Source organism: Pectinophora gossypiella, chromosome 1 (genome assembly GCF_024362695.1).
Source record: "Pectinophora gossypiella chromosome 1, ilPecGoss1.1, whole genome shotgun sequence".
Classification (NCBI taxonomy): Eukaryota; Metazoa; Arthropoda; class Insecta; order Lepidoptera; family Gelechiidae; genus Pectinophora; species Pectinophora gossypiella.
The window spans coordinates 2,938,461-2,964,547 of record NC_065404.1 but is presented as its reverse complement, the minus strand read 5'-3'; the positions used below and the strand labels follow the sequence as shown (position 1 = coordinate 2,964,547).

The following is a 26,087-nucleotide window of genomic DNA, read 5'->3' as shown; positions in this document are numbered from 1 at the left end:
GGAAAGGCAAAGAAATAAGCCCTCACATCCTCTCTTTCGGTACATACAAAACAACAAAGATAATATTATTTTTAATATATAATATAAACAAATACCATATATATATCTATATAGACGTCCCATTTTTGGATATAGTTCTCGTCTCTATCAACCGGAGGTTGTATTGTATGGTATTTTTATGTCTATTATGGAGCCGCTGCTTGTACTATGTTTGTGGTATGAAGATCACTCCACCATGCTGCTAAGGGTTAATATGATTATGTATATAGGTATTTGGGCTGATAACCCGGCACCAAGGGATCCGATATTTTCACCGGTTTCGTTTCGAGTCACGGACTGAGCCAATCCATTCGATATCGTACTTGTTCGTGTCAGTCAGACTGACTGACAGTCAGTAAGTGTGCACACAAGCTTTTTAGCGTCTACGAAGCACGAAGCCCGTAGACTAGACAGAGAAACTATAAGCGAAGCTTTGAATGACATGACAGTGACAGCTACACAGCCAATCAGCGGCAAATCAAGTACATGTGCGTGCGTTGCTCTCCGCCCGCTTCTCGTAGTAGACCTTGTAGATGTAATTTACACTTTGAGGTTATTTTTACTGACAAGTCTCAATTTTTCACAAACTAATCAAATTGATTTGTAAAAATTGTAAGAAACTTACAGCTTCGTTATGGATACTTTATCAACGGGTTCACTAAGCGGAGCACAAAAGGAAGAATTGATGGACCAAGTGAAGCAGCAAATTGCCATCGCAAATGCACAGGAACTCCTCACTAAAATGTCTGAGAAATGTTTCAAGAAATGTATCAATAAGCCGGGCACAGCTCTGGATAACTCCGAACAGAAATGTATTGCTATGTGCATGGATAGGTATATGGATGCATGGAACCTTGTTTCAAGAACATACGGCAGTCGTATTCAGCGGGAAAGGAACAATATGTGAACTCTAGTGGGTTGATAAGCCACGCCACTGTAAATAGAGATGGTACAGTAGTTTTATAGTATGTTTTAAATTATGGGTTGCAGCACCCTGTCTGTTAAGTTGTATTCAATAAATAAGCATTATGTTGCTGCTTAATTTGACTCAATGTTACATAAGAAGGATGATTGAGTAACTATACTTGCTTATAAACCTTGAGGATATAACCTCCATGGAAACATAGTCATAATGTGATTCAGTCTCAGAAAGCACTGCCATCTTATCAAAGTCGTTGAAACTGTATAATATTGTAGAAATTGATTCATTTCCAAGCAATTATTATGCCACTCAATAAGTACAATATTTAAAAAATTACCTAAATTACAAATAACAGTGGCAGAAAGTGCTAAAGCAGAATATTTTGTCAAGTAAACTCTGTGAAACCTTGTTAAAATAAAGTTACAAATTGTTGTTTCATTACATGTTTATTATATTTCACCCTTCAACATCTTTTTTCTATATTGATAAAGTTTCTTAATCCAATTTTCTCTTAACTCTTCTTCACTAGGTATTTCCTGAAATATAAGATAATATTTTAATAACTTTCAAAATGTTCACTATTTCTTGGAAATGGCTGATATACGAACATCAACTTCATGAAGTTGTACCTATTTATGATGAAATAATTATGTAAATTAAGGAATGGTTCAAATAAATCAAAATACAACTACAGGTGTTAGTGCCATCATAACAAATACTGAAGACGATTCAGCTCATGATTCTGAGTTAATATCAAGTGGAATTTCCTGTCAGCAAAATTAATGAAAATAGTGGTTTTTTAAATTATTTTCAGTTCCGTACTTTGTGATAGAAAATTCATAAGCAGAATCATGCCTCTAAAGTGTTTGTTACAATATCAATAACACCCTGTATAGTCAGATAACCAAAATTATTTCATTCCATAAAAACCAATCCTAAATTATTACTGCCCTATGAAAAAGTCTTCTAACATACTTACATTGAAATCAATTATGGAGTCATCCTTTTCCTTGACTTCTGTCTCAGGTAACTTAACTGTCTGTGTATTTAGATCTATAACAATATTCTTTGATTCTTTTTTCTTTGATGATACAAATGGTCTTTGAATAAAAGTATCATTATTTAATTCCGCCAACAAGTTTCTATCATGAATGGTAGGCATATCTTCTTTTATTTCAACTTCCTTGTATTCATAAGTAGGGATCTTTGTCATAGTCAAGCCAACAGCTTCTGCAGCTTTAATAGCCTTTTCTACTTTGGATTCTGTGTCATCAAGATTCACTTTTTTTGGAAGCTGAGGTCGTTCTGTAATACAATAACAAATAATTATTAAAAGATAATGTTAGCATTTTGGTTTAGACATGTACCATTCGAATTCTGAGCTCACTTGAAAAGTATGTAGACAAGATTGGTGTTCTCCTAGCCTTTAGATTCAATTGCATTAAGGATGATAAAATATTGCTTAGCTCTTCAGACCATTCTTGTTCATTACCTATGTCGTAGGAACTTGACCGGCTGCTAGAAGAGTGTGAATGCCTCCGTGATTTTCTGCTACTTTTGTGCTTCCTGCTTCGTGAGCTAGACCGGGAACGAGACCGATCCCGCTTAGATCGCGAACGCGAAGCAGACCGTCTTCTAGATTTATCATACCGATCACGGGATGTACTCCTAGAATAACTCCGTTTTCTTCTAGGACGTGAAGTAGATCGCTTTCTCCTCAAACTATTGGATTCTCTCTCTCGAGATATAGAACGGCGTTTGTGTTTACTCTTCGCCTTCTTTCTTTCGTAAGAAGATTCAGAGCTATATGATGAGCTCCGCCGATCGCGATATCGACTTTTTTCGCGGGGCATTTTATTTTATTTATTGTTAGGTAGATAAATAAATGATTCCAAGAAACATTCTCTTTGCGCGGCGAAAAGTACTCTGCGCGGCGTGATGCAAATTGCGTTGCGAACGTGATTTTATATTTTCTGTCACTGTCTTCGACGAGAACGACCCAACACAACAGAATTTACCGAGGTACCGCACCTACTTACTAGATGGCGCTAAAACATTTCGCTATTTTCGTTCCACGCAGATTTTTTCAAATGGTTCTATTGCACCACACGATTTTTCGATTTCACCGACGCGTCGGGTAAGGTATGTAATGATCGGGTCCCTGCCGTGCATCCCCTTTTTCTTATCACACCGCCCGGTTCCTAAGTTTGATAGAACCAGAACAAGAGAAAGTAAATCCATTTTTTTATGTAGGTAATTCGAAATACTACGTACGTACGAGGTACGTACATATCGAACAAAGCGAAGTACCTACCTACTTACCATTGAAAATAGACTGTTTTCTAAAACCCGAGCAATTTATCTATATTTGGTTATTGAGAATCATAATCATATTTTTATAATATATGAACTTACTAGCTTGCTAATATTTTTCATAATCACATAATTTGTTTATTGAAGTTACGGGGAGTTTGAAGTTAAATAAAGGTGTAAAATGTAGGCTCATACAATGGCAACTCTGTCAATGATGACGGAATGTGCGATGTGAAATGAAATTTTTAAGATGTTATAGTGTCTTTTGTACTATATCAAAAGAAATAAAAATTGGTGCTTAACATCTTTTCTATTGCAGTCAAAATGCTTACAACTGTGTGACCTTAAACTCTGTGCGTATTCCGTCGACACCGAACTTGGTTTCTCGAACGTGTTTGGTGGGACCATTGACATTGTTTCGTTAGAAATTGCAGAGCCCATCGCGATTGTGTATGTTTATGCTGGTATTCAGTGATTTTGTTACGCCCAGTGGATGGAGTAAACGATTCTGATGTTTTCGAAGTCATGCAGAGGCAGGAGCGGACACATGCCAACATGGAGGCCACGGACTCTACGGACACAAAACAGGTGAGCTCTACGGTTGTAATTGCCGGTTGTTAGTAATTTGAACTCCGCCAGCCCATGCTAACTTGGCACTCGCTGCAGCGGTATGTAAACGTTGCTCACGACGGTTAATTCCTCATCAGTAGTCTATGCATGAGGAAACGTTGGTGTAATTCACATTTGCGAAAGATATTTTTATATTTTGGGAGGAAAACTTTTAATTTATCCAAACGGTCCATTTACGGTACCCAGATTTGTATAAGAAGGTGGATTTGGAAGTGACTGTGTCACATTTAAAATGAAGCAAGCCAAGGTAGCCTGTGGGCGAGGTTGTCCACAGCCCACACTGCTATTGAATAAATTATCGGCATTAGAACATTGTGTTGTCCCATACTATATATCTGATATGGTTCTGGCAGCCGTCTTTGTCTTGGCACCTATACACAATGAAATGATGTCTGCCAGTTTTAATTGTTTCGGCTTATAGGGAAACTGGATTGTATTCATCAGCTTACATATGCTATTCATGAAAGCTGTGTTTAAAGGACAAATTGAGACAGATAACTGTTATTGGGCCCTCTAGTGATATTCAAAATAACAATAATATGTACCTAATTCATTACTGAATCCATATCCCTAGATAGGTACAATAAGTATTAAGTCAAGCTGCACCAAGTTATGACACCTCCTGAGAAAAGCAATTTTTTCTGAAATTTGTAACTTTGGCTCCTATTTCATAATTAGCTTAATTTGCTTAAAATGTCTATCTGAATAAGGTGTAAAGTGTAAACGGTTTTTGGGTAATTTTGGGTGTAAAAGACGAAATAGTGACTAAGATAGAGAAGGGAATATTAAGTTTGTTTGTACACATAGAGTGAATGAAGTATAAAAGGATTACGAAAGCAGTATTGATATAAAGCGAAGGTTGGTGGTAGGGCTGACAGAGAAAGACCTAGAAGGACACAACATGACCAAATTGGAGACTTCCTTAGAAAAGGTTCAGTATGGTCTACTCTGAACTGGAGTGCGTGTATGAAATGATTGATCAATGTGGAGGAAGCAAGAGAAGTGTGTCAGGATTGAATCAAATGGAATTCCATAGTCTCTCTAGCTTACCCCAGTGGGAAATAGGCGTAAGTTTATGTATGTTTGATATATTGACAACAATTTTTAAACAGTAATACCTATTATAGATAGTTTAATGTTTTCTATGTTGGCGGCCACAATAACTGATTCAATTTATTGAATTTAAGGCACCTAAACCAGAGGCCACATTTTCACTTACCATCAGGTGGAATTGTGTACAAATGTAAAAGAAAAACAGGGATTTAGGGTGGCTTGCGTAAGGGTCTTTAAACATGTTTAGTGAGAGTGTAAGACCCTTACGCAAGCCACCCTTAAAGGTTAAATTGATACAACAAATCCAATTTTATCACAATTAGAGCCCAAAATAAACATTTCAGTACCTTACATACATACAGAAGATCTATTTCCCATTGGGGTAGGCCACGAAATTCTATTCTCTACAAAATTTACTGCTTAGTATTTTTTTAACTTGAAACAAAAATAAACAAATTAAAATATTTTAATTAATTTTAGTATACTATATCATATGTTATGCTCAAAAAGTTTGTTATGTCCCCATTTGTCTGGTCAAGTAGTTTAATGCCATTAGCAGCAAATTTACAATAAGTCACATAAGAAAAAAAACATAAAGCACAGAAACAACTGTTTTACATTGATATTTATCATGGATCAACTACAGTATATCATTATCTATCTTAAATGACGCTGTAATGACTGTTATATTTAGATAATCACTAGTTCAGTATTATCTAAATATAACTAGTCAGCAAATAATTAGGTACCTACAGATACTTTTTTACATTATAACAGTTACAGAACTTAAAGATAATTAATAAAAGCGCAGGGAAGAGTTCGTTCCTAAAATAACCCAATGTGCTTATGGGAGGAACTCTGAGGAAGTACAAAACCAAACACACTTATCTCCAAATTCTTAAGTTGACAAAGTTTGTAGGGGGGGTCGTAAGCTCGAGCGGCGCGCAGTCAAGTCGCGACTCGCGCGCAAGACGCCCGCGCACGCCCGCCGCGCACCGTTCTCAGAGTGATGTCACCAGGATCAGAGTACCCACTAGTTACTGTTGCTGTGCTGTGATTGTGCTGTTGCTATGGTCGCGATGGTGGCCTCTGCGTCTGGATACGGCACGCTGCGCCGTTTTCTAAGCGCGCCAGACGGCCACGGCGTGGAGCAGGCGGGCGGAGTCCCCAGCGCCTCCGTCGCTGTCTCGGTGAGATTATCTCCTCACGTCATACGCCATTCGGTATCTGCCATTTATAGATAACCAAAACTGCTACCTATCGCAGCGATTTAGTACGTTATAAATCTAAGGGCTGACTTATTTGCTCTAAGTTTAAGGCTGAGGGACGAGATGAGAATGCTTTCATATGTGAAATATGATTAGCTAGTTACTTTTCTTACTACTTTTTGAACACATGTAGATCAATAGAGGCAACAGTTGGTGTTGAAGGCTATGTTACGTTATGTTGTGTGCGATAACGTTATGTGTTTGGAATGTTGATGATAATAACTGTCAGCCTGCGCTTCTTTGTGAAGGTGTGCCGGTAATGCCCATAATTACCTACGCACTATAAAACTCTGTGTCGCAATTGGCTAAGCATAGGTAAGCATGCGATAATAACATAAACATCCAACTGTACAGACCTCCCCTCAATTAACCGGAGGGGGTATGGAGCGTACTCCACGCTGCTTGACTACGGGTGTTTTAAGGCTAGCCGGGACGAATCGTCTTTTTCGGCCAAATAGGTGAATCAGTCTCGCTAAGTGATTGCGAGATAGCGTCACCATGCGATAATATTTGTAGGAAACCCCTGTACCGTACGTTGCACAATACCAATACAAAAGTTTTAGAAAGTCGCGCATTACCACTCAAGGATGCCTAGTTCTTGTCTATAATAATTTTGCCAATGCTACCATATAATTTGACTTAGGTTGAGCTTAAGGTATCAACTTCACTTTTACTTGAGAGACTCTTCCGCGATATCTTTATGAAGAACTCACTGTACACGTTTTCGTAGCTAAAAAAAGTGTGAAGCTCATAATTCTAAGTTTAGTGTACCGTCCGCCGGCAGGTCATTAACCTAACTTTCCTTTTTATTATTCCGCCGTGTTGTATTCGCATCGATCGAAATTCTGGCCTTGCCTGACCACATGGAGTCATGGTAATATTTTTTGATAGTGATGTCATGTTCAGGAATATACGGGATATTGTCAAGGTTAGAGCATCAGACCGTGGCGGTGCCATCTTAGATCACGGCTCGTTGGTCTCAGCTCGAGAAAGGAACCAAGTGTAGCCGCTGACCCAGATCAGCTGGCGCTTACTCGCTTTTTACCTGCTCAAATTAATGTGGAACATGTCGACTCTTCATTGCAAATTAAATTGAAAATGTTCCAGTTGCTCAGCGGTTCAAAACGCACTAGGTCTTCAAAGTCTTTTCGTTGTCTGCTGCACACATCGCGGCATATTCGACTATTCTAATTCTAACATTGCGTGTTTTAATACTGTGTTTAGTGCCAGTGATGGTTTGGTTAGCTGTTTTGACCAAGAAGCTGTTTTCTTATGCTATAGGAATCAGGAATTTCTTCTGCGTATTGAATCTATACGTTTCTACATCAAACTTGAAATTTGTAAGTAACCTGAACATACACATGTCTATACTTACTTACACAACCATGGACATACATATCTTTATGTCTATCAAACTTTACATTCGCCAGCGCGTAGAAAACCAATCCCGTGCGATGTTCAGATAATAGTGCCAATGGAAATTGAAAGACGTAACCCAAGTCGATTGTTAGAAGCAGTTTCGATTCCCACCCGTTTGTTTTTCGACGCAGATAAAACAAGATTTAAATAAGCGGTATCATTGACGCTTTCGAAATTCTTTTTCGATAGTGAATTGTTTTGATTGACATGTAAGTTTTGGGGAAAGCTTAGGAAAACTGTACACAGTTTCCTGTCGACGCCCGTGCAACTGCAGGTGGTACTAAACCAGTTTAACGACATTGTTGCTGGAAATTGAATTCTCATTTGATACGTAAATAAGGTAAACAAGTTTGTCTTGAGAGGTGAGACACGGCACCTAACCTTTGACGTTACTTCTAGTTATAAAATTGAAAACTGTAGTTGCTGTTCAGTAGAGGTACCTATGAGTTATATCTAAAAGTTGAATGTCCTTTCGCCGACGAGCCCTGCGTCGTCTTCACGCACAATAGAGGGGCCTGGCAACAATATCCTTTTATGTAGTGTCTTCTTGCAGTATCTATATTACTCTACACGGCTAGTAGCTGGCTGGCACAAGTGGCTACCTAACCGGTTGCCGGTCCTAACTGGTTGGTTTGCGACATCGCATTGTTGTGGCACCTCATTCGGTGCATACTTCCGCCCACAGTAGCAAGCAGTTTGCCTTGCCGACGTGCTGCAACTAAATAAATTCCAATTTAATCTACAAAGTAATAAAATTAGTAATTATTTTATTATTATACTCGTAAAGTAGCTATGATCATTTCAAAAGTTAATCAAGAAAATGTATACTTGCTTATTAGTTTTCTCCGCTTGCTTAATCGCATAATTTGTTTCGCAATGTAAAAACATTGTGTCTCTAATACTTGAATCATAGAATAAAGAATAATAGTTACTAAATACTACGTATAGAATAGTGTGCTCAAATACTTGCGGTACAATTAATGTAGGGTAAGATTTGCTTCAATGTAAAAAATAGCGTGTTATAGTTATGCTAGAAATAGCGTATTCGATCTACTTTTAGTCGAGAGGTCTAGTGACCTAACTTTAGTAAGTTAATTAAGTACTTGCGTTACTATTAACAGAGAGTAAGTCTCGCTTCATTAATTTTTCTTCCAAGCCAAGAGACTACACCTTCTCGTCAGGTGGTTGATGAGACCATCATCAGCGTTTTAAATGGACGTATTCAAACATAACGAAGCTGAACTAAAGAAACTTATGAATATAAACTTGAACAACGCGGGCCAAGTCATCGTCACAAATATTTTGTAATAATGCTGGTATTACCTTGATGGAAGGTTGGTGCTAAATTCACCGCATCTCCACATTTAGAAAGATCAGATCGCTTTATTAATTTGATGTGTTTATGATTTGTTAGACCTTGCTTGTTTCCTTTTGTAGATGGGACGTGAAATAAGGCTTCGTTATATGAATAAATGAGATAGGTTTGGTCGTAGTGGTATAATTTGTAGACCGAGATTTGACACGAATTTGGAGCGACATCTTTCTATGTTTTTTGGAAGTGACTATGTCCAGGTGTGAACTGGGTTATAATTGATTATTCATTATCTTTGGGAGAACTGTGTACCTACCTACTTTAGAACCCTGTCGCACTATCATATTTGATATTTAACTCAATAATGTCTACGAATATTGAGTTTTACGGATTAATTTGTCAAAAAAGTTAATGTCAAAGTGTGTACATATTAGTACTCGTAACCGTAGAACCCGCAGTGGAGCAGCGTGGTGAAGTATGCTCCATACCCCCTCCGGTTGATTGAGGGGAGGCCTGTGCCCAGCAGTGGGACGTATATAGGCAGTTTATGTTATGTTAACCGTACAATAGTATTCTAGGAGTGATGCTATTTTGGTGGTACTTTCGTGGTGCCTGTTTTATTCCCAATCAACGTGTTAAGAAAGATTTGATATAAACAGCATTTAGCAGTAATATGTTGTAGAAATATTTGAAATCGTTTGTTAACTAATAAATAACAAACATAATATAGCATCCCGCCTATATCCCCGTAGTAATACACACCTCAGACGCCTCATACAAACAACCTCATTTTACACAGACACCACACATTGATATTATCGTACAAGCGCATCTGTGTGTGTGACGTCTGACGCCATACGAATCAAGTCTAAACTATGTCCGATGGGGTGTGAAGTAAACCTAGCTCAGACGTTGGTGGGGAGAGGAGAGTTGTCGTTCTTACGTATTATTCCTTATTCTATGGTTTAAGTCTCATGTAATAGGAGTCGAGCCTATTGCCAAAAACAACGTTAATTTTTTTGTGTACATTTATCCATTTATTATGCTAATTTAAATATATTATTAACAACGCCATCTTGATATTTTAAGCTATGCCAACAAACAATTTTTAAATGAAGAGATATACAAATTAATCATTATACGTTAAAATATATTTTATGTTTTTGACTTTGTAAGGAAGTTGATCTTGACTTGTTTAACACCGGTTTTGCAGCGGCGAGGAGATTACTCAGTCAAAGGTTTTTTGATGCCTAATCTTCTTTTTATTTTCTTTATTTTAACTTTAATTTGCCTGTGCACAACTCTCTAATATCATTTTTACTAGTTTAGGATTATCAGTGGAAACCTGTAATTAGTTTTCAACTGTTATGTTTTTTGTCTACTTTCTGTATTTTATAACTGTTGGTTTTCCTTAAATAAAATAAATAAATAAATAAATAAATAAATAACACGCCATAATGAATGTATACCAATTTGTTCGTGATATTTATTGGTATTAGCACATAGCTAATATTATTTTGCTCACTACATAACACATGTAAGGAAAATACTTTAAATAGAACTTATTCACTGCTGTATTTAAATTAACGTAATAATTAACATAACACATAACATAAGCTCACGACGACTATATCCCAATGGGGTACTCAGAGGTACATCCATCGCAAGATGACCTATGTACCCACACCGCGCCGATCTTTGTGTTTGTATTTCATTTAAATGAAGGCCTTTACCATTTTGATTGTACCGATGTGTTTTAGTAAAATAGTGAAATTGCAATTATTAATTTATATTTGCTTAGCAAGTTAGCGCCTTATAGACCGCATCTTTAAAGTCATAATTTTTCAAAACGATCACCTTGTCAGTCACAAATGTAGTAGTTTACTAGAAACGTTTCACGGTTAGTAATGTGCCTTAAAAAGGCGCAAAAGTTATATAAAAAGAACTGTATTAAACATGCCTTTAGAAAGATAGGATAAGAGTACAAGAGAAGATAATTTGAACATTTTTACAACAGGAACATCCCCGATAACACCACATCATTGTTCATCGGTAATAATTTGGTTCAAAAATTTTGATTTCAAAAATATTTTTATTCAGTTGATAATATAGATACACTTGGAATCGTCATTTTTTACCCGGCTGCGGCGAAGCAAAAATTACATAACGAACGTCTCATGCGCCTAAAACTTCTGCAGCTTCTCACAATCTCAAACGTTTTTTTAAAAATAAATATAAAATATTGTTATACAATTTAGTAATTTGGCTGTCTAATATCAGTTCGGAGACAGTTAATCCCATGCACTCACATCTTCTAATTACCTACTAATCTTATAATAACCTTTTTACAAAGTTTATGTTTAATTACTGTGTTAAAACTGTTCAAAGGTAAATTCTGAATGCCAGTAGGAATCTTATTGTGAAAACGTATACATTAGCCCTTAAGGTCTTATCAGTCCACAGTTACGTCTACTCCTCCCTGCCCGAGTAATATGAACGTGTAAATGCGGTATTGATTCAAGTAATACCAGCTTTATTGGTAGCCACAATACTGTGATGGGCTTCGGAGAAAGCTAATCGGCATGTCTGTGGCCACTTTCATGTGGCAAGCTTCGTACGCAGTCAATGAAGATATTCTAATGGTTAATGGGTTTTAATATTATAAACTGACGAGTAAAGCAAGTGTGTGCCCATGCTATTAATTGATTAATTTTGTGGTGTGGACTTTTTATGTGCGATGACGTTGATTTTATAAAGATTGTTACACAATACACGTATCAAAAGATTGGGAGATAATTGCAAACGTTTTGACACTGTGTCTTGACATTCCATTGAAAGAAAGAAAGAAAACATTGGACGCCATTTTAAGAAACTTAAATGTAAACAACAAAAACTTAAAATACACTTGTGGAGGGCGTCCAAAATAAAAAAAAAACAGCCGGTGGGCATTGTATGGCGGCCGAGAGAATACTATACCAATAGTTACGTCAAAATCTTTGCGATTAATAAGAAACCGCGTTGGCGTTGTTTTTTTTTCTAGAAAGTATGTAGAGTCGTTTATCTCAATAGGTATACAGGTAAAGTACATGTTAAACAGTAGACAGATATTGTGGGAAAATCTTTCATGTTTCTAAGAGGTTGAAATTTCGACTGTAAAAGCTTTTCCAAACCTTTGTAAGCCGAGAATGGAGATAATTGAAAACACGATTATATTGAATCTTCACCTGACCTTGAAGAAGGGTTCTTAGTTGTCTCAGACGTTACAAGAGATGGAATAGAAGACAAGCCTAAAATTTATTTTCCAAATATAAAAGCATGATGCTATATTTTGTTATAGAGGACTTAAAGGTATTCTTATAGTGAATAATAACTTTTGAAAAAAATTAATTGCAAAAGCGGTGTATAAAGCGAAAGTTGATGGTAGGGCTGGCAGAGGAAGACCTAGAAGGACTTACATTGACCAAATTGGACATGTCCTTAGAAAAGGTTTAATACGATCTACTCTCAACCGGCGTGCGTGTATGAAACGATTGATGAATGTGGAAGAAGCAAAACAAGTGTGTCAGGATCGAAGCAAATGGAATTCTATAGTCTCTGCTTACCCCGGTGGGAAATAGGCGTAAGTTTATGTATGTATGTAGTAATAACTTAACAATTTGTTGAAAGACTGTGCACCGAAATTTCTTATCTTCACATAAAGTAACATTTACGTGGACCCATGATCTCAAAAGGATTATTCTTTAAAGATTAATTTAAAGACACTAGAAAAAGTAGCTTAACTGATCTAGCAGCACAGTTGCATTACGATAAATAAATATTTAGTCGATCAAAAAGATGAGATAATTTGTGCTGCGTTCCCTTTCATTGAAGAGTTGAATAATCTATCTGTAACATACGTACATCCCCACCAACATACAACAATGAATATACAGAATGGAGAGGCTGGCCCATTCATCTGACCAACGGCTGTGTCTGGCCTACAATTGTCAATTTCACTTTTTAAATTGGGCATTCATGTGTATTAAGATAGGTAGCATCGTTAAATACTACTCCAAGTTTGAATGTCTCGCCTTATAGTAAAGTTGATTACCGTTTAGTACCTATTTACGGAGCTCTGGATTTTTATAAAAGTTTGCGAACGTTTTGAAACATTTAGAAGGTTTCGAAAAGGTTCATATAAAACTGGTGTGGGACTAGCATTAAACAGAACTCCATAAGTTCGATAATATCTAACCCAAAGTGTTGGAAAAGTTGATGTAATTATGAAAAGGTCACCACTGCGTACTTTATTATGTCTGACCGTATTGATTTTTACATGATTCGAAGTAGATGAACGTGTATTAAGTTCCTACGACCGTACTTTTATGTTTTTTTTTATCATTTTGAATTACAAATAGGATAGGTCAATGCAATTTTCACATTGACAAATTATTTACAATTAATATTAAAAGAATCTCACTAATGAATTAGGTATATTACAAGAAATTGTAACAATTTCAAGACTTATAGAACATTATTTATTAATACATTTTCCTGGATAACTTTGCCTCATTCACACACTAAGCATATTTCAAATTTCGAATCAATCTTGTTGATTACACGAATGGAGTGAGTGCATCCTATGTTTTCTTATGTACAATCAAGGAGTTTTCACTTGTTTTTAAGAAATAGTTAATATGTGTGTACGATAAGAATGAAATACACAGTCAATATTGCACGTCAATATTCTTAATACATACTTTCGTTTACCAAACCCTGGATTTGCAGTTATCTTATCGTTGTCTGCTATGCAGAAGCCATTATGACACGTCTATTTAAGGAAACTCTTGAGCTTATCATATCCTTCTATTTACATTGTTTCATATGGCTGCTTGATACTGTTTTATCAAAATGGCAACTAGTTTATTGTACTTCTAATGATGACATAAACTAAATCGAACATAAACTGACTAAGGATAACTAAAACGTGTGGAAGATTGGAAATAAATAATAAGCAAATTGTAAATAGACAATAATGTGTGTACAATAGACTATAACATAAAGATCCAAATATAGTCTTCGAGAATTCTCACAGAGTTACAAAATGGCTATAATTTTTCCAATTCTCACACTTTCAAATAGGATTGGTATCAAAACATGGGAAACGCAACAATCTAACAAAATAAGTGGCATCGGAATATAAATTCACCCTATAGATCTAACATGTATTGTATTGTGGTCTAGATATTTCAGTGGGTGTGGAATAATTTGGCACGAACTCTAAGTTAGATTGCGTGCGGTTAGCCTTAATATAAAGGACACTAGTTGTGGGCCTGTTAAAGAGGTGTACTTAGATGGTGTTGCGATTTTCATATTGTCATTAATTGAAACCACCGCCAAAAAACGTATGAAGTCAATTAAGCCCGGTTACTTAGTTGATATTATTATTAATGCACTAATCGTACGCATATGAACACTCTTTACTACACACATACATACATAAACTCACGCCTATTTCCCAACGGGGTAAGCAAAGAATTTCAAGCTATAGAATTCCATTTGTTTCGATCCTGACACACTTCCCTTGCTTCAGACATCTCCAATTTGGTCAATGTAAATGTTGTGTGCACACTGCACACACAACATTTAAGTTAAGAAACTATAGTAATACTTACAATAACTATTTTGTCAGGTACCTTGTCATGTCTGATCACTTTTACTCTTGTATCTAGATGTAAAAAGCTTTAAAAAATGTCTAGGAAAGCGTGCACAGTCTCTCGTCAGCATTCTTTCGCAATTCCTCTCGAGGCAGACCCTTGCAGCGGAAACGTCGCGGTATTGTACCCACTCGTGGGAAATCTCGGGACTTGAATTAAACGACTTGCCTCACCTGCCGGGACGTGAGGTAGTTTTGCATCTGTAATTAAACGGCGTTTGCCTTTGCATCTCGCTTACAAAAGTTGTTGCTGCATAATGAACTAGATTTTTGCATAAAAGTGTTACAATTTACAATAATATGGAGTATACTGTGTATACCTTCTTCTATCGTGTGGGTTGTGAGGTGGATTACCAACCTCATCAACACGGGTGTCAGGGTTACTATCGAGCCGCCAAAGGCCCCTGACATGACTCATGACTCCGTCTATACCTTATTCGCTAGGTTTTGAACCTGTGCCTAAAGCGTTTTGTGTTTTACTATTTTTATTTGTATTTACATAGTTAAATGAAATATAATCAAGTTGTCATGGATTAGACTGCTTCATGTCAATGTCACACCCGCACGATTATTTCACTTGTTTCACCGCTTTGATATTAAGAAGTTATGAAACCACACAAATAAATACCTTACTATTATTGAACAACCAAAAAAAAAACGTCTCTGACTATTGTGATGCACAGAACAAGGGCTAGATATTGTCAAAACAAACCACATTATTGACCCAAATGATGCAATGACCATACTCGGCCTACAAGAACAAATTCATGACATAATCGCGGCATATAATAACGACTCACTCGATTTTCATAACAGCTTTCTGTGTTAATATGCGTGACCTTCCCAGAATTTTGATGGCTTTTTATTGATTCTGTCACTACGTGATTTGGTTCATGTATTCATGTATTGATACTTTTAGTTCGCTTTTTAGAAACTGTTCTGCCTATCCGGATGGTTAAAACTGTGTTGCAACGTTCAGGAAACGTCTTATTTTCGTCGAACTCCGTTTGCCATCGTAGTTTTGTGTCAAGCTAAATCTAAAAGCGCCAATACCTCCATCATGTGCTCAGTTATATCGATTCACGTTTTCTCATTTCCATGATGGCCTTTTGATTCCCTATCTGCATATAACAACCTACGAGACGTTATTTATCGATTTCGTTGAAATAAAGTCGTAACTTTAAATCGAAACGTGATCGTTTACGAAAACATTTCTGTTTTGGTTAAGACTGCACTTGAGACATCAATGTTTAGCGACAGTTTTCTCAATGTGAACTTTATCTATATTATTTATTAGTCGTATTTATTTCTTCTACAACAATAAAACTAGCGCGGAAGTTTGGCCTATTTGTACTATTATGAAGGCATTCATAGCACTAACGTGTTAATATATGAATCCATTCAAGATTTGGATGTGAGACCTTGGTAGGCTTGTGAATTTGTGTGTAATGTAAACACGATCTATAAGCAATGTCATTAGGTACGCCTACTTATCGGCCGAATACCGTGTGGTATTCAACTTCAACATAGATGTTTTGCTTTTTGTTAACGTGGTCCTTATTAAGAACTTGTTATTCGTCCTATACTTATCGGCTTAGGTTTTTTTATTTTATGTCGGTCTGGAACCCTGGCAGCTAATATTAGCTATGTAAGTTTCATTCTTTTTAATATTGTATGTGTTGTGACGTGTCGTCTATAAAGATATGTTTATTGACCATTACGGAATTTAATAAACCATTTCTGTCTGGGTCACATATCATTCTTTGCGTGTGGGCAATGTTTGGTAAAAAGCTTTTTTGGCCAGATGTCGAGTGTGAGGCAGAGGACGCTCGCTTTTGTTCTGCTACGTGTCTATTTGTCATGAATACTGGCTTTGTCACAGAGTAAAATGTTTGTCTTACTTAGACAAGATATATGTAGTTTTCCATAATCCAATTTTATCTACTTTACGGAAAATAAAGTGAATATTATGTATATTAAACATAATATTCACTTTAGTTTCGAGTTTAGATGTTACGAGTAAGATTTCTGTATACTTAAGTAAAATCTTTGTAAGTATTCGCTTAAAAATAAAGTAAAAGGTATAACGTATTGATGCATTCCGTTCGACAACTTTCATTGCCGGTAGTTCGTCAATCAAATGTCTGGTTTCCAACCAATCACAATTCAATGTGTTCGGTAAAGCTTACGTAATCGTCTATGTAATATCCAAATTGTCCAACGATCCGCCTAAAGTCGTTACCATCGATTTGTTATGTTCTTACTACGGTAGAAATTCAAATGCTGAAGTTCAGATGTTTATGTTTCGTCTATATGTTTCCGTTTCTCGATAACTGTGTAAAAAATGTTTTCAGTTATTCAAATATTTACGATAAGTACTTGTGGCTTGCTTGGTTGGTAATAACTCGGGCAACTGATAATTGAGTAGAAAATAAGTATATTATTATTATTTAGTAGAAAATATACTTATTTTCTACTCAATTATCAGTTGCCCGAGTTATTATTGAAATGGATGTGTTATTGATATATTTCACGTGCGGCCTACGTTTTGAGGAGACCCCGTTTATTAGGGTCAAACAAGGTTTCGTCAAACCACCAGAATAAATAGGCTGTCCTACTTTGTTCAATCTCATTTGACTCAACCCGAAATACTATCAACATCTGGGCCTGAGTTGTTGCAACTTGCGCCTTAATAAAACCTTATTGCTTTGTAGAGTTACGAAATGTTTATATTAGTCGCCGTCTGGCTCCCTTTGCACATCGCGGCATCTCTCACTTTCACCGATATAGTCTACAGCCAACTAGGTCGTACTGCTGATGCTAGATAATGCGAGAATGCTCATTCAAATTTTAATCAAATGCAATTGATTTCATTTAATTCCTTCCCATTCAACCGTGGCGAAAGTTACTAGAATGTACTAAGAACCATTTTATTTTTTTAAGATAAGTTATCGGATATGACTTCATTCTTGCCGTGCCTTATCCTGACAACAACGATAGATAGCAAAATATTTGATGTATTATGTTTTCCATTCAGTGTTTTCTTTTAAGTATCCAAACTAATCCAAATATTTTGTTTAAATCATGACAATCGCGTGTTTCCTGTCTTCCTACACTCGCACTGGCTTATGATGATCCTTGACAGTGCTTCGCTAAGCGTAGGCTCTAAGGCCGCGTAATGTTCATTGCCAAACGTTCGCGTGCTTGCTAATTTTATCTGTATCCAACAATACTCATCCGAATATGTAATCGACATCAGTACAAAATAATTGCTGTCGTTATAATATAATTGTTGATTTCGACTCACTGTGTGAGTTTTTGTCCCCAATAAGATGGATCATGATGTTTTGCTTCCTCAAATCATTTGTTGTCTGCGAGTTACCAAGGCTCCATCAAGTTAATCTGTTGACGAGACTGCGTGGGCTTTATATTTATAGTTGTCATTAGTTATGACTTCATCGGTCGCTGCTGTGTTCAAGTTTTGCACTGAACCTCGCCGTTTAGCATATACGATGTATATATTGTAAATTCCTTGCGGAAACATTACTTTTTCAAGGCAACGCATTATTTTAATAACTTTTATATTTGTTTACGGAGAAGTCAAGTGAGTAATCTGTCAGGTGTACCAAAATTACGATCTCCGAATGAGTCAGATCGATCCAATCATTTCTCACTTCCTGTGCGGCAAAACTAATTGTGTATCCCATTAGTTCCACTAGCCGCGAAAGCTGCACTAATGTTACGCTTCGCTATGATTTCTAGAATTGCCCTTGACTTTAACCAGTGGTTTTACTAAGAAAACTCTGTTACTGTCTCTGACACATTAGGCTATGAATTTCCTGCTTCCGTCGGCACGCGGCGTCATGAATCGTCGATAACTCCTTTTGTGCTTAAATGCTCGTCACGTTTGAGTTGAGTATGTATTGTAGCTCGGTTGGCATCGGTTCTACAAGTCTTTACTCAAGATATTTGTTTCCTACATACCAATAAAGGAGATCAGTTTATACAGTTGCCTTGCAACATTCTTTGTACTGGTTAGAATTATCTCGTACTGTATGGCCATATAGGGTTCTTCCGATGAATATGCGTTGTAAACGTGATAAGGTCCAAAGACTTCTTGATTTTACTTTTGGTTTGTCAGAATCAGAATGCACGAAGGTTGAACATATGTATAGATCTACGTTATTTATTAAATATAGATTGGTACATTACCATGTAACCATCGATAACCATCGATTCCTTCTGATTATCTTTTACTTTAGATCATAATTCCGAATGATGCCGGTTTTTAGTAATTCAAGTGATTATTATTCAAAAGATCCATCGCTCATCTCACCTGCAAAGTGGCAGCCGGCTCGGCAGATGGATAAGAAACCGGCCGAACGGTACAGCACTGCAATAGCCATTAAAATACCGGTGTAGTAGGCAACCGAGCATGTTTGCAATAAGGCTAATTAAACTAATTTGTCGACACGCGATGCCAGCTAACACTAAGCTTTTGAAGATTTTCCGAAACATAACTCATCAGTGCCCACGATACCTTTGTACGACATTTTGATCTCTGTTTGTTTACCTTTCCACTTTTTGATACCTTTCAATCAACATGATTGGTCAAGCCATAAAAGTCACTTCATTAGTTTTATAAAAGAATTGCGTATTGTTGTTGCAGCAATATTAGTGAAATTTCAAACTACTTTATACATTTATCACCCATTTGTATAGCCTGATCTGATTTCGGTACGTCATGATCACGATCTAAATAATATAGTATGTGTCAGTTGAATACTGTTAGATCACATCACCGGCGCGGTAATTTGTCTATCCCGCTTCTTTGCACGAGAAAAAAGCAGGACATCAGTTTCAAGAAATGTAAGGTTTGCATCGTGCGGAGGTGGTGTAGGCGGTCGACCTTAGCAGCTCGCGTGGGCTGCAGGTGCCAACGCACCTTTCCAGTTTCCACGCATCGGCGACTTAACTCTCCGATCCGAATCGCCGATGGAGTTCAATTGTTGTGATACCACCCTTGACCTCTTCGATTGTATTCGTTTCGTCCTTTGCTGCGATTTCGATTTAGTAATTTTGTGTAAGGCATCCTAATTAATTATGCTTGCGATCATCGAAATAAGTCATCATTTTTCTTCTATCATGAGGCTCAAAATTGACATGTTTACATGACAATTTCATTCTATTCATCTTTTTACATTTAAATAATTTAAAACACTCTTGTCGCAGTCACAGTATCAGTAAAGGCGGTATGGCTTAGTTTATGGCGCTTTTCAAGGTGAATAATGTGCATGGGATATCTGATATCATCGAGACGAAGTTGCATTGCTCTTTGTTCAGACCAGTAATGCGGTGTGCGCCTTTTGTTACGAGTATAGACGGTAACAATGCGTTGAGAGTATATGTCTAAATATAACCACACAGAAATTATTCTTTATTTGGTAGGCATTGTAAAAGGATTGATATCCATGTCGTATTCAGTATCAAACATCGATAAGGCACGACATTAGTTCGTATGAATCGCAACGGTCAACGAGAAAGAGTGAAATCTGCTAACTATTAAGCCAAATCTTGCATAAAATATTGAACGTCGCAAATAAAGTTGACGGGACCGGTTTTTCAAGTCGATCGAACAACGTACGTAACGCAGCAGGCGCAATTGTGACATGACAACGTACGGAAGCGATCCTGTCCGTTCTTCCGCCGCCGGCGTTAATGAAGACCTCTACACCAAGAGAGAGTGAAATGCTGGGTGGCGACTTTACTAATTGCAACGCAATTATCCACTACGAATTCTGTAGAGAGTGGCCTGCCCGCTCCACTTGCTATATGTTATGTTATAACGTGGTGCATGAAAGTACTTAATAGGCGAGGCGGCTTTACGAGCGAAACGTTAGCCTCTAAATTTTATTCGAGGTCTGTGTTTTTAGCTCTTACTTTGGCCGGGCTTTTCTCCGAGGAAAATTCTGGGATTAGTAGAGGAGTGCTGATATGGTTCACCGTTTTAAAACGAATCTCCTATCAGGAGTCTCGCTACGCTGTTTTGCGATTTTTTAAATTAATAATCGAACTTTCATTTTGTTCTTAAATACACTAGATTATAAGTCCAAGAAGAAAATATGTAACAAATTAATGAGGTGTAGTAACAATCTATTCACATAAACGATGAAATCCTTGATCAGCGGTAATTAATTAATAATGCGCTCATTGAATATATTTACATAGTAAGCGTTTATGGGTATGTGATTTCCAATGGACTTGAAAATTGTTTACATATAAGTTTGCTTCTTGCTGGTGTTAGTAAACATACTTATATTTATTTTTATATTACATTCGATATTATCCATCATTATTCCCTACTTTTTTCCGTTTTGTTTTTTCGTTCTATGACCTCTCTCTCTACTTGTCGTACATATTTGTGTATTAGTCGTTTTTTAATTTGTTTCACCGTATTTGAACTTTATCGTTTTGTTATGAGCATAAAGTCCATTTTTTTGAGATGAGCTGTAGAAGATTATTGGGTTCAAACAAGTCTTCTATATTGCCGAGTCTAACGGTAGTAATACCTGGCAGGCAAGTAACTACAACACCTTGGTTAGGACGATTATCTCGAGGAATCTGGACGTTGTGAATGGCTGTCGGTGTGATTTGTGGCAAACTATTTCTGCTATTAACGGTTCATTTTATTTTACCTTTACCTCTTAAATTGTTACAAGCATTTACGTCTATAAATCTGTGTCCTTTGACTTAGGGATTGAAAATATGATTTTGTTCTTTATAAGTTCTGTGCTGATTAAAGCAATATTTATTGTAGAGCCAAGAAAGTTATACCACATTGCACCTATAATTTCCCATCCACCAGTATATTAAGTATGATTCCTTCCGTACTCGGTCAGCCACGAAATAGGAAGGTAATTGCATACATTAAGTATGCATTTTTTGCAACTCTTGTCACATGTGATTTACATATTTTATTTATACACACTCATATTTTAGACGATTTAACAATCTTTACTGCAACAATACCAACTTTTTAAATTGAAACTACCTGTTTTGAATTTTCATTGTTTGTCAATTAATATGTACAGCCGAAGAGTTCACAAATCCATTACAATTTGTCTTTCTATATTTTAAATGTTGTAAATACTTTGATATCCTCTGTAGTATTTGGTCTATAAACACACTATGAGGAGTGTGATTATATTCGGAAGTGCTTACAAGCTGGTATTTTCAAATTAATTGAGCAAGTTGATTTGTTCAGAACATCCCAAAGATCGTTCGAGTGACTTCCTATTCGGGAGTGTCGTGTTCCTATTTATACCGCGGCATGCGGCGGCACGCGTCGACCTCTCCGCTTCTTTATGATTTGTTGAAGCTCTGATGCTGTTATTGATAGCTCGATATTGACTTGGTTTTGTTTGTCTCTTACTAGATTGAAATTGCTCGTTTGTCTAGCGAATTGTTCGTTTTTCTTTACTCTTCATATTTCATTTCAATAGTAATACTACTGCCACTTTAAGTATTTTTTATTGTATTTATAGTTGTTTTGCGTGTTATTTGTTGTCTGTTGCCTTTAGTGCCTTTTACGTGGATGAATTTGTAGTTTAGGTATTATCAACAAAGTACGTTTTTGTTGGAGCTAGACACATTCCTGTTAGAACGATTCCTTTTAATCGTTATTAATCTCAACTCTCTCTGCATAAAGAAGTACATCTATTTAATCAACTCACTTGAGCATTATGATTCTTGTCACACGACTGGTTTTCTCATCAAACATCTGATTAATCTAATTATCGGCTTGTACTGATTTGCACCTTTACTTCGTCTATTAGAGAGTGATCCGCCCAGATGTAAAAATGTTGCGTGAATGCTTTCACGCTCAGTTCGCGTGTCAATTGTAACCTCAATAACACTCAATAGTCAAGAGGTATTGTATAAAGCGTCTCACCTTGACATTGGCGTTATCTTTTCAGTCTGTAAGTGTCAAATTGGGATGTAGCCAAATTGTAATTGCTATCTAGCTTAGAGCGCTGAGCGATTGCTCATGAATATTTGCAACGGGTTAATCATTTTTATTTTTTACTTAAAATGCATTATCAATGTTACGTGACTGTTATTTTGGATATTTTTAGCGGCTATCAATTTAATAAACAACGGACTTGTACTTTCCAAACCAGTTTTAAGTATATAAATATAGGGCGCACCTTAAACTTAAATAATACTGTTTTACTTTATAGTCAATACAAGTAGTCTGGGTTGTTAATAGAGTTGCGTCTTGTAGAATCTGGATGATTATTATGTTTCTTAGTGTAGCTATATTATTGCCATCATCAGTTTAGTACAAAATTGCAGTGTTGCTGCCTGATGATTAATTTTCTAACAACGTCTAGTGCCAACTGCACGCTATTATTTATCTAGATGACATTTCTAGCGCAACCATTTCGCGGTCTTTTTAAATAGCAATTGAAACCGCCCATTTTGCAATACAAACTATGCTTGAGTTGGTTCCAGTTATTGATTAATGCGTTCACAATAAACGGACGTGGCCATACAGGAGGTTTGAAAGACTGGCAATAATTGTCACAGTGCTGTACCTACTACCATGAATACAATCGTACGCACATTGATTGATGGGCGCACTATTGTTAACATTGTGACTATTACAACTGACACTGGTAATAGTATCTTTAGAATGTTGAATAGTAATCTCATCACATGTGATTTAAGATCAACTTTTATGAATGGTCGACGATTTGTCTTTGACTTGTGCAAATATTGTCCTAGGCAATTAAATATTTGTTGGCCTATAGATCGATGGTTCATTCTTATTAGCATGTTAAACTAAAATGTACATACTTATGTACCTTTTCATAGATGGTGGAACTGAAAGCAACCTTCAACTACAAAACTATTGATGGTGGCTATAAATTCTAACAAACTTTATCTGTCTGGGGGAAAGTTAGAAAAACTTGACATGCAATCTTTAATAAGAGTTTTGGTGAAATACGTTGGGATGTAAGGAAACTTACAGTTATACCATTTCATATTTAATGCTGTTACTTGTAATTGTGTGTAAGTTGTATAGTATTCATATGTTCTTGATTAATCTTCCTATAACCTGCTTAGAATAAGAAATAAGAACACATGTTACTGAACTGCTACTGTTTCATACTGTCTACTATGAAATCATTTTTTTTAACTAACATTATAGTGAATTTCGTAACGTGACCTATTTTACATACTTCCTATTCATTCATCTTCTGCTTATTTTATACAGCTTATTTGATTAAAGTGCTTGTCTATAGATACTGAATTTATAGGTTTGAATTTCACAAGTACAAATGTGATTGTTTTAATTTTACAGTGCCCGGTTATAACTTTTGTTTTGTACCATATCATTTTATTACAATCATTTGTAACATAATAGTTACAAACGGTTGCAAGTTATTCTTTCGCGGTGTGTGGGTGTTTGCTACTGATCACATTTTTATAAATAATGCTGTTAGCATCCTTAAAAAAACACAGTTCTTCCCTTATTACTTGAACGGGGTATATCACACACCTGCTGTTTATGAAGAGACATCTGGTCTAACCCGGTTGTCAATGTTATTGAAGACGGTACAAAGTAATTGTGCTTAAAAGGCGCAATAAAGTGAGTTTATGTATGGAAGTTGAAATGGGACTTGTATTGATGTTTTTTTTTTTCATTTGTTTCAGTCGAAGCAGCGGGCGTCGATCAAATGGCTGTTGTCCAAGGCCTTCAACAACAGGGTCCCGGAGAATCTACAGGAGCCGTTCTATAGGGATCATGAGGTCAGTACAAACCAGTGACTGTTTTATTTTTTAATAGTCCGTGTTTGACCATATTCTCAATCTCGCATGTTTATTAGTAAACTTATCAACAGTTTTCACTAAAATATTCATAAAAAATCCTACTATCGTTTTAAAATAGACTAAGAAACTCTACGCAACAACTTTGTTTCTTATGAATTTATGATAAACAGTAACTGTTGATGATTGAAAGCTGCGATTTTATTTTATTCAGCTTTTAGGTACGTCATACCTACATCAAGTTAGTCAAAACTACCCAAAACATTAGTCACGTCAATTTTATGGTAGGCGATTCCGTAAATGACAAAAAAATGCATTACTACAGAGACTTTCGACTTGTTTCATTCTTTAGAAAACAATATTTTGACTATCACAGTAAATACCTAACAATATGCACAGTAGCCATCATACATTCGACTACAATGCAGCTATGTATTGGTAATTGGTAACCACAATTACCATTATGTTTGTAATCGCGTTACGAGTAATAAAATTACGCGTGCTCAATAATTGCTGATTAAGTTAACAAGCGTTTAGTATATTTTTTTCCATAATTGTAAACTTACCTGTAATACTTTTTATATCTCCAACTTTTTTCTACCTTATCGATCATCAATTTACGTTACATTCATCACTAATTTGAGTGCCAGAGCTTGGCATTATTTATAGCATTCTCCATGCTACTTTTTTAGGGAAAAATAGGGCAGTGGTTTGCCTCTTGCCTTCCGCCCCGCAGTACTCTGTCTAACGCGAGTGGGTTGGCGCCCAGAGTAGTCTATTTCAAAACCGTACTAGGACTCTTGTCCTCCGCGTCCGAAATATATGTAGTCTCTCTCAGGTTCCAGGTACTTTAGGGCCGTCCTTGCACGAGAGCAAGACAGAGATGAAGCTAGGTTTAGAACTGTCAAACGAAATTAAATTTAAGTTGGTGTCTGCAGGAATCAGCACCAATGTCTTACTAAACTATTTAAAGTTTATTTTATATTTCATCATTATCATCAGCCCATTAACGTCCCCACTGCTGGGGCACGGGCCTTCCCTATGGATGGGTAGGGAGATCGGGCCTTAAACCATCACGCGGGCCCAGTGCGGATTGATGGTTATTAACGACTGCTAATGCAGCCGGGACCAACGGCTTAACGTGCCTTCCGAAGCACGGAGGAGCTCGAGATGAAAACAGCTTTCTATTAAACCAACGTGATAGATAGGTGGTGAGCCGAGAGAGAGATATAATGGTCGAGCCAACTAATTTAGTGAAAACTGCGCTAATATTGGCTATAAAGAATATCAATTATAAAAATAAATGCAATCGCCTTTATTTTCTTAATTATTAGATAACCTTTGATTCTGTACTTACGAGTATAATCATCAGTCATAATTAGCAATCTTCATCATTTTAAAACTCTTGTAGTGTGTCTTTGGTCTTTATATTTTCAAATAGGTACTTCGAAAACCTACTCAAGCTTTCTTCAAATCAAATATACTTTACTGCTCACAAACAAAACATACAAACACTTATAAAATATTTAGCAAGCAACAGTACAAATGGGCGTCCTTATCCTTCTACTTTTGAAATGTATTACTCTTGTTCATATACACACT

General features: G+C 36.4%; 3 protein-coding genes across 12 annotated transcripts in view; 2 read left to right on the top strand and 1 right to left on the bottom strand.

Moving 5' to 3' along the window:
* Positions 1–502: 502 nt before the first annotated feature.
* Positions 503–1,399, top strand: LOC126381756 (mitochondrial import inner membrane translocase subunit Tim13-like). Its single transcript, XM_050031227.1, has one exon. The coding sequence runs from the start codon at positions 674–676 to the stop codon at positions 944–946; it is 273 nt and encodes a 90-aa protein (XP_049887184.1). The 5' UTR covers positions 503–673; the 3' UTR covers positions 947–1,399.
* Positions 1,389–2,974, bottom strand: LOC126381138 (uncharacterized protein DDB_G0287625). 2 transcript variants are annotated; one of them, XM_050030687.1, is made up of 3 exons: positions 2,349–2,974; positions 1,941–2,266; positions 1,389–1,497 (listed from the first exon to the last, which is right to left on the bottom strand). In XM_050030687.1, the coding sequence occupies exons 1-3, from the start codon at positions 2,812–2,814 to the stop codon at positions 1,411–1,413; spliced, it is 879 nt and encodes a 292-aa protein (XP_049886644.1). In that variant the 5' UTR covers positions 2,815–2,974; the 3' UTR covers positions 1,389–1,410. The 2 variants fall into 2 exon arrangements, with proteins under 2 accessions (XP_049886644.1, XP_049886682.1); XM_050030725.1 differs by having other exon boundaries at positions 2,454–2,974.
* A 344-nt stretch (positions 2,975–3,318) lies between these two features.
* LOC126378995 (patronin-like) overlaps positions 3,319–26,087 on the top strand; it is a 63,746-nt gene continuing 40,977 nt past the window's right edge. For 8 of the 9 annotated variants that reach the window (XM_050028181.1, XM_050027981.1, XM_050027905.1 and 5 more), the window contains exons 1-2: positions 5,916–6,147; positions 24,372–24,467. In XM_050028181.1, the coding sequence (XP_049884138.1) occupies positions 6,028–6,147; positions 24,372–24,467 (216 nt within the window). In that variant the 5' untranslated portion in view covers positions 5,916–6,027. Of the gene's footprint in view, positions 3,863–5,915; positions 6,148–24,371; positions 24,468–26,087 lie in introns of those variants that run through there. The other variant, XM_050027824.1, reaches the window with a different exon arrangement.

Coding starts and splice junctions, on each gene's coding strand:
- LOC126381138 (XM_050030687.1), bottom strand. CDS start 2,814: ATGCCCCGCGAAAAAAGTCGATATCGCGATCGGCGGAGCTCATCATAT. Junction 2,267..2,348: donor CTTGTCTACATACTTTTCAA/GTGAGCTCAGAA, acceptor ATTGTATTACAG/AACGACCTCAGCTTCCAAAA. Junction 1,498..1,940: donor ACTCCATAATTGATTTCAAT/GTAAGTATGTTA, acceptor CTTATATTTCAG/GAAATACCTAGTGAAGAAGA.
- LOC126381756 (XM_050031227.1), top strand. CDS start 674: ATGGATACTTTATCAACGGGTTCACTAAGCGGAGCACAAAAGGAAGAA.